Below are 19,717 nucleotides of genomic sequence, written 5' to 3' on the forward strand. Positions count from 1 at the left end.
GATATCCAAATAGAAAGCTAATCTATCGATCAAACATCAGGAAACAGTAAACGGTAAACACGAGGAAATATATAGATCGTCGGGCAACTATACCCAACCAATTTCGGTTGGAGTGGTATATGGGTATTTTCCGCATCTTCATACGTTTCGACCACAACACCGCTCTATCTAGCTGGTTTACAGGAAAGAGGTCAATAGGAGGTTAACCTATCGCGTCCGCCAATAGGTGAGCTGATACAAGGATCATATGGGTAAAAATCATGAGCTGACGAGATGAAACTCTCATAGTCTGAAAAGTATCCTCAATATAACAACATGTTGTCGATACCAGAAGAATACGAGACTGTCGACTGTACCCAACTCCAAAAGGTCGAACCCTCCCAACACCTTCGACTGCCGAACAGATTACATAGAGCAGGATCGATCCTCGACAACCCCGCATTCCTTCGTTTCTCCCGAAACTCACAACCGATAAAGCCACCTGCGTTCCAGTCAGTTCCAGTTCCAAAAGCCATCCCTCCATTTCCTTTAGGTGCAGCTCATGCCGCTCTAGTCGAAGGGATAGATGAAGGGATTTGGAGGGCCGTCAAGAAGGCCAGGAAGGAAGAGCGAGAAGAGGAAAAGAGATTAATCAAAAGGCGAAAGAGGGAAGAAGGCCAACGAGAGGTGCTGAGGAGGGTTAGTAGTGGGTTAGAAGTGGTGTGCATCTATGACGACAAAGACGAAGAAGGAGAGGGAGAGATCCAAACACATGTAGTGAGTCACGGGTACAGGTCGACTGAAAAAGTAGCTTGGCGGTGATGGTCACACACGCTGATGTTATCTATACTAGGAGGCATCAGATCAGACTGGAACGATAGACGACAAGCAGTCAGCTTCACCCATGACACTCTCCATCAAAGAATTGTTCCCTCCCCCTTTAGCAGGACCGCTATCGGCTGCACCAAGGCCACTCGATTCATGTGCTCAGAATGCCTTCGACGATCTGCCTGCTACTCAGCCGGATATACTTGACCCTCTCGAAGATATTCCGATTCCCATCGACACAGATCAACCTTCGTCTAAGGTTCTTCGGCCGACTTCTGGACAAGATATCCATACCTCTTTTGAGGTGACGAACAACACCACTCCTGTCGAAGCTGGATACCCTACATCATATGTCCTATTGTCAGGTCCAGCCACAATCGAGATGACGATTGCGGAAGAAGGGAGTCAAGTCTTGGATGTACAAACGTTATGTTCTTCAGATATAATACATCCATCATCTTCCGCCATCAGTCCAGAGATGGATACCATTCAGAGACACAGGAGTCTCCTGACACGGCAGATGACAACACGGCGAATGAGATTGCACGAGTAGAAAAATCGATATCACAGGATGCAACTTCGACCGATGATGGTCATGTGGAACCTTCAGCCACCTCGCTATTTTCCCAGCTTTCTGCCTTGACCACCGCCTGCGAGGTACCTCAAATACTACCATCAGTATCAGATCAAGATGAAACTGAGAAGCGGAATACAGGTTCATCTTCATCATTCTACGTTCCATGTGTTACCCCAGCTTCGATCCGAGTTTCGACCGATCCCAATGGTCGACTCACCGAAACACCTATTCGATTAAGTGATGAAGAAGATATCTGCCCTTCATCTCAACTTGAGGATGATTACTGGGATAGCCCACTAGCTAATCTAGGTAGAGGTGTGCCGAAACCCAGTAGGAATCATGTTACAAACCCTATCCCGTATACTATATTTCAAGCTCCGATTTCCCCGTCCTACAAGACAGGCGCAAGTCCCCGTGCAGATGGAGAATCGACCAAGGCAAAGTTCGATATGAGAAAAACCGGATACCTACCTACACCATCGCCTTCACCGTCACCTACCAAACTACCGAGACCGAATTTCAGAGGCCATGTCATTCCTGGTCATTCAGCTTTAGGGGTCGGTAAATTCTTCTGATTGAAATGTATCATACGGATAGCCAGTTTAGGTGATGAGGAGGGCGGTCTCTCCTTTGTTGCTTCGTTGGTCGATTTTTTTTCTTAGTTGTCTATTTTTGGTATCGCTCTCCTCTCGCAGTGATTTTTTTCTTTCAATGTACAATTTAATCTGTACCATAATTAGTCAAGTTGTGTTTCTGTGCCATTATCGAATCAGCAACACATATTGATCATTCTGCCTAGTAGATGTACATGAGCTTGTATAATATCATATACGATCAAAACGTACGACAGAATGACTTTATGGGAAAGTAAATGATCACTTCAATGATGGATACTCGAGTATCTCTGAAGAAGCGCTGGATGATATGTAATATCGTGCGGTAGATACTTCTGGGATTATTTTGTATAATATATCAATGGATGAACATGAAGTTGTATGTACACTTATGTACCATAGATATGAGATCACTCATGATCTTATTTATGTCTGCTCTCAACGTGCAAGAAACACGAAGACCCGACGACATCAATAATTAGTAGGGAGTGAAGAACTGAATGCGTCGTATTGTGCAAACGAGCGATGGACCTTAGATGAGATTAATACATACAAAAGCAATGATGAAACTCTATATGACTGTATATTGAATATCTGAGTGATCTGAGAAACACTATTTTGCCTGGACAAATTGTTTGTCCTACCCCTTCGATTCAATGAACATTCTACCATTGATGGATGATTTTGGGAAAGAGAATTGACCTAGAAATCGTCTGCGATGGACAATTTGACTTGTTCACCGGGTTTAAAAGGTGGCAGACCTATCGAATTCCAAGAAGAAACCGTATCAGCATGTTTTCTCTTTCAACTTGACTCGCAAGCATAGTAGAAAGATAATTATTTTTGATGTACGACTCACCAAGATAAGGACAACTCGAACACCTAAACGCATCACCCAAATAACAACTTCCACAACTACTAGTTTTCTTCGCTTCAGCTCTTTTCTCAGTTGGCCAAACACCCTCTACACCTATCGTAGCGGTCTTGAGTATATCAGGTATATCATCATCGCCTTCGAGGAAGAAGGATTTTTGAGCTTCTTTAATTGCATTTTGAGTTTGAGCTTCTTCCTCATCTTCCAACTCCTTTAATCCACAAGTACAATCTTTACATGCTCTTCTCCTTTTGACTTTTTTACCATCGCTCTCTGGGAATATACATTCCGGACGCTGTTTGTCTTCGGGAGTTAGCAGTGATTTACCACCGTCTTCTAATAGGGGTGAATCTATGGCCCATAATGCAGCTTTACGAGCTTTGTCTCCTGATCGCTTTAACGTTAATGGTCTGGCTCCTCCAGCTGCTCCTACTGAGAAAGGAGCTGGAACGGATGTGGGGGTTGGTAGAGAGAATGAAGATGGGGACGTATAGGCGATGATGGACGATGAAGGTGTGGGTAATAATGGGGTGAAGGATTTGGAAGCGAGAGAGGAGTGTAAGGAAGTCAAGTCAGATTCGGTGTGGGTTGATGGGATGTGGATGAACAGTTGGGTCGAAGGTGGGATGGAGGATAGTAAGTTGGAGGGGATTGGTAGAGGGAGTATAAGGTGGAGGGTAAGCGGTGGTGAAGGAAGGGTAGTAGCTGTTTATATAACGATCCATTAAGGATGAATGAGGATCAGCTCAATAATCTTGAAGTGGAGCAATTCCAATCGTAAGAAGTAGTAGGGATGACTACTCACCATTATCCAGAATACGATCAACCATCTCTCCCTGTACGTTCCCACCTTGATTCTTCAGTTGGGTCAAGACATTCTGATACTCCTCTATCCTGTCCATGGAGCCTACCACGACCTGAGTGGAAGTGGTGGTAGAGGAAGAAGCAGTGGCAAAACCGTTGATAGCGGTCATTTTGATACTGATTTCGTTGGTGTTGAATATCTGCTATGTGTTCTGCGTCGTTAAGTGTTATGATAAAAATGTATTTATTAACTGGGAATGTACAATTGCAAAGCAGTAATAAAATATAGCGTTATGGGTCTGATTACTAAGTGGAGGAATTGGGATTGACAGAGTACTCGTAGGAAGGAGCGAGACCACAGAGCAAAAGCTGACTCACTCAAATTAAACTCCTTCGGGTTTGCTAGAGCCATCAGTCATTTACGTAAGTACACATGTATCACCATCACTCAAATTGCTTCCGTGCCATTGGTTTGGATTGGCAAGTGTGGCACATCACTGGAGAGAGCTCCACAACGAAAAGAAACAGCATCGTGGGAAAGTAAGATGGACCGACTACTCGACTGACTAAACTCGTATGGATCTGGTGGATCTCAAACTCATTTCCAGACTAAATCATCGAATGACTTCATTCCCACGTTACTCGTATAATCACATCACATCACATCACATCGTAATCTGATAAACGAAGTGAACTGTGCGACGAAGCGAATCCACGTCACCTTGCAAATTGATTCATGCATCAACGCGTTTTCAATTGATCATGGGAATGGATCACTAAGATCAATGGACTTGACGTGGATCGGGGTTTTGAAAGGCGACCAGATTATTAGACTCCAATCACGCCTTTTATAGGATCTTAGACGTCCGGATGATCCGTTTCATTCCGATGTAATCGTATCATCCCTCTTCGATATTATCAATTCATGTGTCCATGTTACTTGAGGAGCATTCTTGTTGATCACTGACACGGTGGACATGCATGCATAACGTCATTCATTATGTGTAGACATGTATGCATGTGAGCGAATGTGCTCCGTTGTGTATGCATTTCAGTACAGTGTAATACAAAACTGAGCTCCTCCCACCACAGCCGCATTTAGAGGGAGGGGTTCCCCGCGACCGGAGTTCGTGCAAACTCGGGGACTTTCGCGGGTGCAGTCCTGACTTTTAACAATTCTTGGTCTTATCACCTGATAAATATCGCTCGTATGAGGAGTAGAAGCTGTGAGTAAGGGGGATTCCGACGTGTTGTTTTTGATCACTTGCCTGATTCGGGGCATACCGCGGATTATCCATGATGAGACGAGTGGGCCGGGATTCTGACCCCGAGCGAAACCGAGAATCCGGCTAAAAGGTAGATTATGGTGTACACTATGATGCATTGCATTTCTGAGCACCTCATCTCGCATCAAAAGACCCCAAAGGTTCATAGGTCATATATAAAAGAAAATGAGGACAGTAGAAGAACAATTTTTGAACTCCTCCCTCCTTTTCTTGAATATTCTATCAACTCCAGTTTGAAACGCAATTAACATACATACATATTCACTTGTATAAGACGAAGATAATTATTCAATAAACACCCAGACCAGCCTCATAGCATACATCTTTCTTCGTCGCAAACACCCCAGTCTCAATCAATCAATCGATCAATCAATCAAGCATTTCACAACGTTCGCTCTTGACGGTCGAATCTCATCACTCAAATAAACAACAGTCAAACTTTATTGATCAATATGACCTCTCTCGCCAGACCTATCAATTTCCCTTCTTCCCGCCCTTCCTTCCAGAGGGCCGGATCAACTGATATACCCTCCCCATCCTCATCACCCAAATCGTCATCTCTCGAATTGGGTACTTCACCAAGTCAACAACACCCTTGTCCTCATTTGAACCAGTTCGTTCAGTCGTTGGTGAAAGCTTATTGGGGTCCTAACACGAATACGAACACGAGCACGAACGGTCCCACCAGGCGTTAGACCCATTCAACCTTTCGTTCACACGTCATCCCCATCATGTAACATCATCTTCGTTGTATATATCCCTTTTCCTGGATACGGTCCCATACCGCACACTCGACAAATCATATAATCATCTCGCAAATCCACGAACCAGACAACTCGCTTTCTTTGCTTCTTCCCATTACGCTCGACCATTCCTCACACCTGGTCCCCTATCGCATGTGACAGATTGGCGTTCAAGTGGAGAACTTTGAAGGAGGTTGGAAAGGGAAGGAACAGGTTGGAAGAAGGATATCGTACTTTCTGTCTGTCTCAAATACCATGTTGATACTACTTACTTCTCGTCTTTTTGTACATAACCATTAAACATCGAATATATCGAATGAATATGCATTTTAAACATGAAAATATACTCATCGCTGCAGCACATCACATCGATATCATCATCTGATACAGTGAGCCTGATAAGTGCACGCACATCTCCCAAAACGGTCCAGACCGAGAAGTTGACGATTAAGGGTAACCCTAAAACTAGAAACTAGCTGATCGCCCTTCTTTCCGTTGTTTTGGTCTTTTTCGTGTTGTTCTTGTTTATCGTTGTTTTCCTCATTCACTGAGCAAAATAAAACAAAATACACACGTTCAAGCTTTACTGACCAGTTGTGTGTATCAACATCGCCTTTGTATCTTACTGATGCGTCTTACTTTTCGAAACAGAACATACAAGAAGGAAGTACCTTATCAAGCTGATTTGGTTACAAATATGACCCTTCGTGCATGAGGAGGAAAAGAGAGGATCTGTGCTTTTAAGATTTACCATCACCATCATCATATCCACTGATATGACCGATCAAAATCATGTAAGAGAAAGAAGCTAATGCACCTCGTGACCCCTTGACTGACTTCTCGTGCTTTCGTGCGTTGTCAAGGTGAGGTATCCGTATCCCTCCCTCATTGATGGTTGATGGCCAGACCAAGTCACACCGGCGGTAAGGCAAATGTCGTCATGCGAGATCTTCCCTCTTCCTCTTACTCTTGGATGATGAAAGATATACCGCATTTGGGGCACCAGGAGATAAACATAAAATGCACTATACGATGCACGTCTCTCGCACCCACAACAGATCATAAAATTTCACAAGGACGGAAACACAAAATATCTCAATCTGGTGAAAAGGTTTGATTCTGGAAGACACGTCACTAGCTTCCTTCCTCACCATCACAACGTTTCTTTATTCTCACTAACACTTATGTCGCTATCCTCGCCACTGACATCGAAGTTTTATCCTATTCCATTCAATCTTTTGAATCTTTACTTCTACTTTCTTTCTTCTTTATCAATTGGTGACTCGTCTTCCTTTGAGCATCTATCATCTCTCCATCAAGCCAACCCTTCTTTCCGATATCCTTTCAATCATTGATCATTGATCAGTCATATACCATCAATGAGAAAGCCTTTAAAGGACCTTTTTAACCTATTGGAAAGCGTGAAAACTCTCCGTATCCGTTCACCGTTCCCATCATCATCAAAGAGGGTTATAAACCCATCCTTTCCTACCATCTAGGTAAGTCAGACCATCCTCATCTCATTACTCGATGCACCATCGTCAACGTTCTCACTGCAGGATGAACGTTTGTTGTTTAACTGATTTTGATCTTCTTTTCTATGTATGCCATTTGTGAATGTGAAACGCATTGTTCTCACTCTCACTTAAAAAATGCCCCTTACTGTGCTGTCTTACCCACACAAGGATAGAAACACTATCCACTATCCACACACCACATACAAATTGTCCGCGGCTGTGTCTTCTTCACCTCTCACCCTTCTTACTCACCTCACCTTTCAACAGAGTATACATACGTATATCGAAATACACCATACACAACAGTACTTTTCTATATCGTTCAAAACGAGTAACGATACATACAGATACATCGTCAAATTGGTTTATTTAGTTAGATTGAGTCCGACTTTCGAGAAGTGAGTTGACGAGTTTAGAAAAAGAAAAACATTAATATACTCTACCTTTCAAGGGATTATCTTCTTCAGCTTCTGATCTCACTCATATCCCTTTCAAGACATTTCAAAGTCACTTTGAACAGCCTCTCCGTGAAAAGTTTCTACGAAAATAGAAATACCAATCTACCTACTTCTTGCTCTGCTCCAGCCTCTTGGCCGACACCTGAACAACGACATTCCTCGACCTCCTCCTACCCGCCGCGGTCACCGGAATCTCAATTAGGTCAAACGAGATCGCTCACGCTCTCGATCCCATTCACGCCTTGAGTCAGCGAGTCATCCTTCTTGCTGTACATTGGCGGAAATACGTCTGGGTGGCTTTACGATATCGTCCGTGGCGACGACAGGTAAACCCAACCTTATTCCTTTTCAACGGTGAGCTGTGACTTCTTCCTACCACTCTTATGGCCAATGTTCGGACGCATTTCCTTCTATGACTCCCTTGTTATATTCCACCACTATCCAAGTGCATCTTCCCACCCCATATCCAAAGGTATTTGGGGCGTTTGAGATGTCTATCAGGGTCCTTTGCCTGGTTGCCTATGGGTAATCTCATCAACTCCTTTCTAATGTTTCTGATTTCGTTCCGAGACAATCTCATGATCCTCTCATCGTCTCTTCTCATGTCATACTTATGATCACATGCTGACGCCACTCTTTATGCTTGTGATCCTACGCCCCCACTCGTCCACTCCTTTGATAATCCAATCAACATATCCCTTGCCGTTTTCCCCTTGTAATGACACTATACTCGGCAATCCATCCTTGAAATATATATCCTTCAACGGACCTCTATCTTGCTCAATTTTTTGCTCTGCTCGGTCATGTCCTTTCTGGATGTAATGTTCGCACTCACATCTCATCTCACTCACCCATTGCGTCAATCATTCATCAAATCCCCCACTCTCTTCCTTTGTTCTCTCACAGCCTTTTTTCCCGCCCTCAGCTCTCCCTCTAACACTGGCGCAAGACCTGAAAGTGACTTGAGTAAGTGAACGCAGTCCATCCTTCTGCCCCATCAGTGTTCGAAGGGGGTGGCTAAGCTATCAGAATGACTGGATCGAGTCGAGCTGACGTAGTTGTTTTCCGCTTCTCTCTCTGCATATCGACATCACGCCACCTCAACGCCATTTATACTCTCATGTCCTTTTAACGGACCACATCCACTCCCCCTTCACTTCTATTCTTCTCTACACCTTTCTTTCTTCATACTTGAACTTTTATCCTTTCATCGACCATCTACGGTACTCCTTGCAGCTCTTCTATCAAATTTTACTTTATCTCTCCACAACCTTTCTCACCTTTCTTGCTTCTGCCCTCCTCCAAGTGAGCCTTGTCTCAATTAACACATCTAAGCACGATGGCTTCGTCCTTGCTTGAGGTGTCTTTCGATGCGAATCGACCTCAAACCCACCAAGGGATCATCCCTTCTCCTGCTGGATCACCTCGAATCCAAAGACCAGTTTCTCAAACTTCCCTCCATATCGCTCCGAGCAGTAACTACTCTCCCAATCCTGGCCATGAACAATCCCCTCACCCCATGTCAGCCTACCCTAACCAGGCTTACAGGCATTACCAACCTACCTCGATGTCTCTGCCTGCTCCAGGAAGCTTTCTTCAAGGTTCTTATCCCAGTACGGCTCCTCCCATTCCATTCTACCCTGGTACCACTCCGATTTACGATTCGAGAGGATCCCAACCGATGATCAGAACAGTCAGTCATGCTCATCCTATGAACTCGGCTACCGAAGCGACCGTATCGTCTCGATACTCTTCTTCACCTCATTCAGCTACTGGACCTCCTCCTTTGGACGGTCCACCCACCGCTTCCGGACAACAAACGAATCCCTACCACAGCTTGGGAATGCAAACTCCATCCTTCAATCTCCAAAGCAGTGATTCCGATTCTAGACACATCAATCCATCGCTTTTTCAACCTAGTGGAAGCTACTCGATGTCAAGATCTACCTCTGGAGCGAGCGATTTTGGTCCTGAAACCACTCGATTGGTCACTCCTGGATTCGACTATAGGTCCGATCGATTATCACCCGCCGAACATGAGTTACGAAAAGTATCGGACTCGCTGGGTGATTATAACCCTTCAAATCCATTAGGAGGGAGGAGATTAGGGTCTTCCTCGACCTCATCTACTTTCACTCCTTCCTTCGATCTGCAACCGCACTCGATCCATTTGGGACCTCACCCCCAACCGCCACCTGACAGTATCTTCTTTGGTGGATCGAGAGCTAATTACTCGAATGATCATTTCACCATGTCCGCTGAAAGGGGTGGAGAGTCGAAACCGGATCTCTTCGCTTTGGGCTTCGGTAATGGTAACTCCCACGATGCGGATACTGAATATGAAAGGGAAAGACAAAATCAGATCATGACCAATAAAAAGCTTTTGGAGGATGTTGGGCTTGGTAACCCTTCTTCGGTAAGTATCTTTAGCCATCAGTCGCGCAATGAGCTTGTTAGCTGACTTGTCACCGCCACAGTACTCCTTCCGATCTTCGAGGAACAGCAGTAGTAATGGTGGAGGACGTCCTCGAAAAGATTCTACTCCCATGAGGCAACGTCTCCGACTCGACGGACCGGGTGAGTATACTAGTGAGCATGGTCCATCTTCTCAGGATGAGTACGGCTGATAAAGTCATCACTCATAACTAGTGCGAGCTTCACCCAGGATCAAGGAGATGGGTCGAAGCATCTCGTACGCCAATCTTGATGATGATGATGATCGACATGCTGCTGGAAGTGAGGATGAGGATGAGTATGAATCTGATGCCGCCCGAGAGGAAGAAGATGAGTTCAGACCTAGCAAGAGATCAAAGGGGAGTAAAGGTGGATACAGAACTAAATCGGCCGCTTATAGTGCTCCTAAGGTGAGCTACGGCTCCTGCGGTCTCGTGCAGAGGAGAAGCTGAGGACTAATCTCGTTATTTAGATGGTCTCTAAACCCCAACTTTCACTTTGGGGCTTACTTCAGGTCTACGGCGATATCCCCTTCCTCTTCCCGTTATTCTACTACACTCTCAACAATGATCTCACCATCAACTCCGATTCTGTACCCTTGATTGGATCTATTCCTTCGACTTGCACTCCGCTCGAGAAGGCTGATACGCTCCGAGGGTTCTTTCATCGAGGACGAAGAGTGCTGGCTCAACTCGATGCGTTCACAGCAAGGTGTGATAGGAAGTACGAGGGACCCGACGAGAGATGGCCTGAGCTCGACTATCATACTCGCATCGCAATAAGAGACGTTAGAAGAAAAGTGGTTGAGAGGTGTGAGAATTACAAGTACACCAGAAGAGATATCCTCGATAAGTGAGTTGTGTTTTTCGAGTCTCTGGAGAAATGTAAGGATGTTCCACTAACGATGGATCTTTTTGTCAGGTGTCTTGGAAAAAACAAATGGCCACCTATCGACGAGGGTCTTCTCGAATGGCGAGTTGGCATGAGTACCAATGATCCTGCTGGTGATCTGGTCAATGTCACCTTGACATTACCTACTCCTCCACCAGAAGTGTACAGCCAACAAATGCGATACGGCAATATCTATACGTCTTCGTCCAGTAGCGGTAGATCGATCAAACCTTTCCCTCGATCCAGAGTCGGTTCCTCCGTACCTCGGACGATCAGCGTTAACATGGGTGAACCTGAAGATTCTTATTCTTCCCATCCTCAAACTTCCACTGGATACCCTACGGGACATAGTGGATTATCAATCTATCCTCCTCCCCTGAGTTCTAACGGAGGTATGTATGCCTCTTCAGCTATTATGCCTCCCCCACCGATGTACGGCGAAGATGAAGTTCCCATGTCCGTTCAAATGCCTTCTTCAGCACCTGCACCTGCCCCTACCCCTGCTACTGGACCAGGCGGTATGAACATGGGTATCACTACTGCTCCTCCACCCCTCACTTCAAGCGTTCCCTCGTCTACTGCTGGATGGTCGGCGGATAACGATCATACCCTGGGACAAAGGGGTGTCAAGAGATCGAGAAGTCACGAAGATCGACAAGAGGGTGTTGGGGACGATGATGCTCAATCGTTTGAGAGTGAAGAAGACGGTCATTGATTGAGTCAATACAGATTCAAACCGTGTAGAAGAAGGATTCTGGATTCGGGAACAAGCTCGTACTGAACATTGTGATTTTTCTCCCAACCTTTGTGGTCATACCGTATACCCCTTTTCGTCAAGATACCACACCTCACGACTCAGAAACTTTGTTACATACAATTGGAGATTTCCTAACTCGAACCACGTCTTGTTATATAATCTTTATCTCATCTTTGATTTTTGTGGTTGAACCTCGTTTATATAGTACAAGGACTTAGGACTTTTAGCTTTGAATCAAATTCGACTTGATAGTATAGTGTAGGATAATGTGATATAGTTTTGAAAGTTTCATTTGAGGATATGAAGTTTATACATTGTTAGTAGATGGGTTCAATAGATAAAACCTGTCGGTCGAGGAACAAAACAATTTGTGTAGAAGATAAATGAATATCTATCATGCATATAGTATGTGATTAGTACTTTCTACGAGTTCAATAACGAGTTACGAGCTGAGGTGAGAGTAAACACTGAAAAGTACTACGAGTGATCTACGGTACATCTGGACTTGTTCACTTGATGAAGGCGAATTATGCCAAGGGACAGTGCAATGATGATATTCTATTCTACTTCATACGTTTCGCATATGCTCACTTAATGGTATAAAGATATCCCATCCCATCCTTGACTCATCTATGTTTAGCGCCAATAGACTCGCCATATGGGAATACCATCCCCCGACCGACTAAAGTCAGGTGGTCCGTATTCGCCTGGATAGAAAGGTGTTTATTATTGCCCCCCTTTCCCCGTCCGGACGTCAATGGTTGGACGTTGGGCGTGAATAAAGGGGCGTAGGTGCGAAGGAGGGGATTGAGGTCAGTATGTGGTAGAGATGAAAAGTAGCTTGTCTCACTCTGGCATAGGTAAGAGAGTTGGTAGAGAAATATCTCTTGAGTAATAAATAGCATTCGGAGTGGACGTGTGAGATAGGACAGACTAAACGGACTAAGAGATGGATCATGACAATGACTATGACAAGAAGAGGAGAGGAAGGTTATGTTAGATGAAGAGATGAGAAGCAAGAGGATAAAAGAGAACAGAAGGAGACGATACTGCTCATACCACTTTCTGTGTCTTGTCTTTCAAAATTTCGAGGGTGCTGCGACCCTGCCAGGTAATCCCGCTTTTTACCTTTCTGGGCTAGCACGTGGCCTATGATTTCCCTTGCTTGGCTTGTCCAGGGTACGAGGGCACATTTATCGGCTATAGAATCCAGGTATGACGCCAGCATTCCAAGACAAGAGTCCTACTCGTAAAAAGCATACATAACCATTCCACCTCATAAATACAACCACTTATCAACTGGTTCTCACATCTTGATATCCCCCTACTCCCTTCATCATCATCACCATTAAAAGGTACAACACAAACACTGTCTAGTTGTCAAGAATCCCACGACAAAACACCGACAATACCATCAATCTCCGATTGATGACGTCGTTATAGGAACAAGACGCTTTGATCCATTGCAACAACAACATCAACAACATCATTACAACGATAAATATACAGCATCTGATTAACACGACTTCCATCTCACCTCATATAGTTCACATCAGCCTTTCCTGTTCATCCCCTCTCTCACCTCGAGTCTAATCATACATATCGCCTTCTCGGGGTCTACTCAACAATGGCAGACCCCGTAGCTATCGACCATGCTGCGCACGATGGGAATGGTCATACGAATGATGCCAGTGCGGGGGGAATGACCAACCACGTCAAAGCTGCTGTGGGGCAGATGGCTGCGAAAGATTCAAGTCTGGGAGCTCAAGTGCATGTGAGTGAAAACTTGCTATCTCTTACCATGACTCTGAGGCGACCACATCCCAATCTCTCGTCTGGAAGCTCTAAGATGCATATTCTGTCGGTGAGAACTATAGACTGATACAATGTATGAGTTTATGCAGATGTTCGATCCAGATGCCACTCCGGATCAAAAAGCAGCATCGAAAGCTCAAGCCAAAGCCTCGCTGGGTTTACCTAGCTCATCCACTATAAAAGCGACCTTGGGTCAAGTTGGGTCGTACGTTCCTGGAGTGACTAAGAAAGAAGATCTGGATCTAGGGGGGAGAGGTGAGTATATAGCAGCTGATCATAGCTAGGAAAACACTTAGAGAGAGGCTGATCTATCAACCGTGGTATAGCCGTTACTATCGACACTTCCACTGGCAAATCTGCTCCTGCGCCCACGGTGACCTTGGCCGATGTAGATAAAGCTTCGAAAGCCGAAGGTCAAGGTGTAGGTGAGGTAGGTACAACATTCAGCATTGACTGGTATAGCGAAAATATTTAATGACCCGCTCTTCCCCCTTGCAGCAAGATGTACCCGGAGCTATCCCCACAGGCTCAGCACCTCCTATACCTACATGGGTAAGCTTTGTTTACTATGTTGTTGTTTTCCAGCTTATTGATGTATACTCTGATGGTATAGCTCAAGACGGGCTGGAGACAAGTAGCTGGATTAGGTAAAGATGACAAGACGGCTGAAGAGTCGAGTATCCTTGCTGCGTACTTGTAAGTCCGCAATCATCTCCCCGAAAGAAAGCATCAAAGATAGAGGACGACTAAAGATGTCTTCAATGATTCCAGGACAGAGAACATGTACGGAGCCTGGTTCCATAATGCTGGAATAGTGAGTCTTTATTCTCACTCAAGTCTGATGGTGCCAAAATACTTAAATACCCATTGTGTAGATCCTCTTCTCAATCCTAATGACCCGATTCGTAACCGTTTTCCACCTCGGTTGGGGATGGGTAGTCATCATCCTAGCTTTCTGTTCATCATACTATTCTCTGTCCATCTCCAGGACCAGACAGAGAGCAAGGGATGATATTCAGAGAGAATTGGTGAAGACTAGATTGGTGACCGAAACGGAAAGTGCGGAATGGATGAATAGTTTCTTGGAGAGATTCTGGTTAATGTAAGTGTGATACGATCATACGAAGCCCTACGGCGAATGTCTGTTGACCCTGGCCTTATCGCAGCTATGAACCGGTTCTGAGTCAGACGATCATTGCTAGTACAGATTCTGCCTTGGCTGGTGTTGCGCCAGCTGGAGTCGAAAGTATCAGATTGACTACATTCACTCGTACGTTTCATTATTCACATTCTGAGGACGTATTGCTGATGATAATCCCTTCCAGTCGGTACCAAAGGTTAGTGTCACTTCAGGGACACTCTGTGAAGCATTACTGACAATTTTACAGCTCCCAGGATCGACTATGTGCGAACATTCCCCAAAACGTGAGTCATGTGCTATCACCGATACTCAAATCGCTGACGTTTTACAGCCCCGAGGACATCGTTATCATGGATTGGGCACTCTCCTTCACTCCCAATGACCTGCAGGATATCACTCCTCGACAAGCGGCCAAACGAGTTAACCCTAAGATTGTACTTACCATCCGGGTCGGCAAAGGTGCTGTCTCCAAAGGTATTCCTATCTTACTCGAGGACATGAGCTTTACTGGTAAAATGAGGTGAGCTAGGAAGTCCACGTTTGGATACGGAGCTGACCATTTCGCAGGGTCAAACTCAAGCTCATGACAAACTTCCCTCACGTCCAAACTGTGGACATGTCATTCATCGAGAAGCCCACCTTCGACTACGTTCTAAAGCCTCTCGGAGGGGAAACATTCGGTTTCGATATCAACAATATCCCAGGTCTTGCTCCCTTTATCAGAGATCAAGTGCACGCCAACCTAGGCCCAATGATGTACGACCCCAATGTCTTCACAATTGACTTGCAGCAACTCTTATCTGGTACTCCTCTCGACGCCGCTATCGGTGTACTGAGAATCACCGTGCTCGACGCTAGAGGTCTCAAAGCGACCAAATTCGGAGGTGGTGATCCGGATCCTTACGTTGCTATCGCTCTCGGTGCTAAACCAGCTGTCACCCACACCAAGACTGTCCCTTCGACATCGAACCCTTCGTGGCATGAGACCCATTTCATCCTTCTCAACTCGCTGGCAGACGTCCTCAATTTCAACATATTCGACTACAACGATCATCGTCCAGACAGTCTTCTTGGTACTGTATCTCATGAATTGGGTACTCTGGCCGATGATGCCGAACAAGAAGGTGTGGTTGGCAAGATTCTTGGCGGAGGTAAAGACAGAGGAGAGTTCAGATACGACTTGTCCTACTTCCCTGTCCTCAAGCCTGAGAAGAATCCCGATGGTACTGTCGAGCCAGTCCCTGATACTCAGACAGGTATTGTTCGATTAACTTTACATCAAGCTAAGGATCTTGATATTTCGAAATTATACGGTAATCTCAGTCCATTCGCCAAGGTCTTCTTAGGAAACAGCCGAAAGGAAGTACACAAAACGCAAATCCTCAAGAATGCCAATCAACCAATTTGGGAGTCATCTTGCGAGTTCTTGGTACCGGAGAAACACAATAGTGTGATCACTGTCAGCGTGGTCGACTCGAGGGATCTTGCTACCGATGGAGATCTCGGTAAGATGACTGTCAAATTGACCGATTTGCTGGAAGCTCGAGCCCGACAACAAGATTGGTTCCCTCTTCGAGGCAGTCGAGCGGGCAAAATCCGATTAACCGCTGAATGGAAACCTGTCGCTATGACCGGGTCGATCGGTGGTGCGGCAGGTTACGTACCTCCCATAGGTATCTTGCGAATCTGGCTCAAGAGAGCTATCGACGTGAAGAACGTGGAAGCTGCCTTGGGAGGTAAATCCGATCCGTACGTCAGAATCATGGGTAATAACAGGATTCTAGCGAGAACAGAAGTACAGAACAACAATCTTAATCCGGAATGGGATCAAATCGTTTATGTACCCGTACACAGCTTAAGAGAAAATCTGATACTTGAAGTCATGGATTATCAGAATATTGGAAAGGATCGATCTTTAGGTCATGTGGAAATCAAGGCATCTGAATTCATCGAGTCGAACGATGGAGAAAACCAGAATGAATATCCTTATAAATCCAAGGGCTCTCAGGAGAGAAGGGATAAGATCAAATTGGAAAAAGCCAATCAATATAAAGGAGAACTATTGTATGAAGTCGATTTCAAACCTGCTCTATCATTGAAAGGAGGAGTATCGTTCGAAGCTCAAAAGAACGAATTGGAATTGGCTGCTGAAGAAGCTGTTTCGCAAGATGGAGGTGCTCAAGAAGCTTTGGTGGATACAGATACACCTTCAAGTGCACTACCACCTAATGGTGATGGTACACCTGGACATCGACCTTCTGGATCATTAGGAGGTGGAAGTACGGGACGACCGTCAGGTGTAGGACACCGACCTTCACAAAGCACTGGTAACGCCTCGATGGTATCGGCTGTTACCGCTCAGACTACAGTTTCTAAAGCTGATGGACCTCTGACTCCCGTTGAGGATGTTGAGAAAGGGGTGGATATGTCTGTGGAAGAGATATTGGCTTCTAGTGAGTGACTGCTTGATCAGACCAACCTTTGAATCGACGATAGTTGATCGCTGATCCCTTCTCACTGCTCCTCCGCAGCTTCCGGTGTCCTCGTTTTCCAAGTTATCTCGGGTCAACTGGCCAAGAAGGGTTCCCTGGAGGTCATGTTCGATGATGGGTATTGGCCAAGTTTCACTTCTGGAAAAGCGAGAAGTAATCATCCTACTTGGGATCAGGTGAGTGATAAATTCGCTTGTCCTGCGTTGATATTGCGAGCGTGAATGCCAACCATCCATATTTTTGGTTCCATCACTAGGTCGGAGAGGGATTTATCCGAGAGCTCGATTTCAGTAGAACCTGGTTACGAATCAACGCTGCGGATGAGAATGATGATGAAGATATCGTGGCCGAATACAAGTGTGATACGCATGAGCTCTTGGAACAATGTATTGTAAGTGCAATTCTTCCCTTTCCAGTTATTCCCAACAGACAGGATTGCTAACTGTTGGTATTATCTCATTACACAGCGAGGCCCAGCGGACTTTTTACTTTCGCAACCTGATGGATCCAACCGATCGATCGTCCGACTTGCCGCTCGATTCGTTCCTGTGGATATCGAACTCGAACCCAGAGAGAGCATCAACAGTGAGTTCAATTGTATCGTTAAAGCTCGGAATATACCTGTGCTCATACTGCTTCGAAGACATGGGTGTCCTTCGAGTCGATGTCCTCAGTGCAAAAGGTCTTCATGGCGCTGACAGGAGTGGGAAGAGTGATGTAAGTCATCTCACACGCATACTTCGCTTCGAAGAGAAGAAGGATGACACAGCTTATATCTGTTCGGTATAGCCTTACATTGTATTCACCCTGAACGGTATGAAGGTTTTCAAGTCCGAGACTAAAAAGAAGTGAGTTATTATCGACATCGATCCCTCAGGAGACGCGTGTCAGGCTTACTAAGCCGATGCCCCGGTAGGACCTTATCTCCCACCTGGAACGAGAGTTTCGAAGTTATGATACCTTCTAGGGTAGCCGCGAAGTTCAAGTTCGAGATCAATGACTGGGATAGGGTGAGTATTTTTGTACTGATTTGAGATTTTATGCTAACAATGCGATACAGGTCGGAAGTGCCACACCGATAGGTAATGGATTCGTCGATCTGGCTGAATTGGAACCTTTCCAATCTACCGAATTAACTTTACCTGTAATCTCCGAGAAACACGGCGAGAAGGGTAGTCTAAGTATTAGGGTTATGTTCCAGCCTGAGAGTGAGTATATCGATTCCTCAGATATCCCTTTCCACATGCTCATTTACGTGTTGTGATAGTCATCGCTCGAACTCGACAAAAGACATCTACCTTCTCTCAAGCTGGACGAGTGGTGACTACCATCGGCGGTGTACCTTTGGGAGTAGGTAAAGGTGTAGTACACGGAGGTGGTGCGGTGATTGGCGGTGTAGGACATGGAATTGGATCTGTAGGAGGATTTGCAGGAAGGAGAATTGGTCTGATCAAAAAGAAAGATAAGAATGGGAAAGAGGTCCTGGTGGAACAGCCCGAACCTGGACTTGATGGTTTTGAGATACCTGCCGGGCAAGTCTCTGAACCTTCTGGTACAGGATTAGACGGTGCCATACCTGGAGGAGGTGTTCCTGGACCCAAAGCCACTACTTTACCCCTCGGTGAGGGTACCGGACCAAGCGAACCTGGAACATTAGGTGTAACGGTCATTGGTGCGAAGGATTTGAAGGCTGGTACGAAACCTTATGTCCAGCTGAGATTGGGTGGGAAAACCTACAAGACTGATCATGTAAAGAGCTCAACTCCGGATTGGTGAGTGTTTTGTCTCTCGGAGCTTGAACGAGCCAGAACAAACAAGTCATGATGGGTAAGACTGACTAATTGACTTGTGATGGTGTCAGGGACGAGACTTTCAACTTCAACGTCGCACCTGGAACTACTTCATTCAACGTTACAGTGTACGGTGAGTTTCAAGTCACTTTCTTAGGGTGATCGTGCGATAGTATCGGGAAGAACGACTTTACTGATTGACGATTGTCCCTTCTGAAGACCACCACACCTTGGGCAAAGATCCAGAGATCGGTACGGCCGAAGTCGACATATTTAGACATATTCAACCTGCCATACCCAACGCGGACGTGTGGGTTGAGTTGGGTTCAGGTAATGGTTTATTGAGATTACGTCTCGATTGGAATACCGGTATCTCTGGGCCAGGAAGAGCTAGGAACAGAACACCCAGTATCTCAAGTTCCAAAGCGGCTGCCGAAACCAATGGGAACAGTCCGAGTAAATTCAGTATGAGAAGTATTAAGAAAGCTAGTGTAGATAAGACTAATGAGGGTTTATAAGTTTGAATTGATTGATATTTATATAATCTATAATGGTTCGTAGTTGGATTCTGGCAAGAAAAGAAAGCAAAGACATATTTCGTTTTTAAAACTTTTGGTAGATTGGTGTGAAAGTTACGTTTTTCTCTTATTTCTGTTTCGTTGATTAGTAGCTTAGTCTCTTCTCATTTTTCGTTTGC

The 19,717-nt window shown here is 45.2% G+C and overlaps 5 protein-coding genes across 5 annotated transcripts; 4 read left to right on the forward strand and 1 right to left on the reverse strand.

Annotated features, from left to right (window-relative positions):
- Window positions 1–315: 315 nt before the first annotated feature.
- Window positions 316–1,959, forward strand: V865_005359 (uncharacterized protein; the record flags this gene model as incomplete). The annotated part of the gene is made up of 3 exons (XM_066229132.1): window positions 316–756; window positions 833–1,225; window positions 1,279–1,959. 3 exons carry the CDS (start codon window positions 316–318, stop codon window positions 1,957–1,959), a joined length of 1,515 nt encoding a protein of 504 aa, XP_066085229.1.
- A 741-nt stretch (window positions 1,960–2,700) lies between these two features.
- V865_005360 (Fe-S cluster assembly protein DRE2) lies at window positions 2,701–3,846 on the reverse strand (the record flags this gene model as incomplete). Its single annotated transcript, XM_066229133.1, has 3 exons — window positions 2,701–2,759; window positions 2,858–3,577; window positions 3,678–3,846. The coding sequence occupies 3 exons, from the start codon at window positions 3,844–3,846 to the stop codon at window positions 2,701–2,703; spliced, it is 948 nt and encodes a 315-aa protein (XP_066085230.1).
- Window positions 3,847–5,414: 1,568 nt separating this feature from the next.
- V865_005361 (uncharacterized protein) lies at window positions 5,415–5,657 on the forward strand (the record flags this gene model as incomplete). The annotated part of the gene is made up of 1 exon (XM_066229134.1): window positions 5,415–5,657. One exon carries the CDS (start codon window positions 5,415–5,417, stop codon window positions 5,655–5,657), a length of 243 nt encoding a protein of 80 aa, XP_066085231.1.
- A 3,362-nt stretch (window positions 5,658–9,019) lies between these two features.
- V865_005362 (uncharacterized protein) lies at window positions 9,020–11,740 on the forward strand (the record flags this gene model as incomplete). Its single annotated transcript, XM_066229135.1, has 5 exons — window positions 9,020–10,096; window positions 10,158–10,257; window positions 10,330–10,544; window positions 10,607–10,986; window positions 11,056–11,740. The coding sequence occupies 5 exons, from the start codon at window positions 9,020–9,022 to the stop codon at window positions 11,738–11,740; spliced, it is 2,457 nt and encodes an 818-aa protein (XP_066085232.1).
- A 1,669-nt stretch (window positions 11,741–13,409) lies between these two features.
- Window positions 13,410–19,538, forward strand: V865_005363 (uncharacterized protein; the record flags this gene model as incomplete). Its single annotated transcript, XM_066229136.1, has 22 exons — window positions 13,410–13,556; window positions 13,687–13,852; window positions 13,924–14,027; window positions 14,096–14,149; window positions 14,211–14,293; window positions 14,369–14,411; window positions 14,473–14,699; window positions 14,764–14,871; window positions 14,966–15,022; window positions 15,070–15,258; window positions 15,306–17,191; window positions 17,270–17,406; window positions 17,487–17,621; window positions 17,698–17,815; window positions 17,874–17,947; window positions 18,020–18,078; window positions 18,147–18,240; window positions 18,291–18,438; window positions 18,498–18,625; window positions 18,689–19,002; window positions 19,092–19,153; window positions 19,240–19,538. The coding sequence occupies 22 exons, from the start codon at window positions 13,410–13,412 to the stop codon at window positions 19,536–19,538; spliced, it is 4,632 nt and encodes a 1,543-aa protein (XP_066085233.1).
- Window positions 19,539–19,717: the final 179 nt, after the last annotated feature.

This window comes from Kwoniella europaea, chromosome 1 (genome assembly GCF_036810445.1).
Source record: "Kwoniella europaea PYCC6329 chromosome 1, complete sequence".
NCBI classification, from domain to species: domain Eukaryota; kingdom Fungi; phylum Basidiomycota; class Tremellomycetes; order Tremellales; family Cryptococcaceae; genus Kwoniella; species Kwoniella europaea.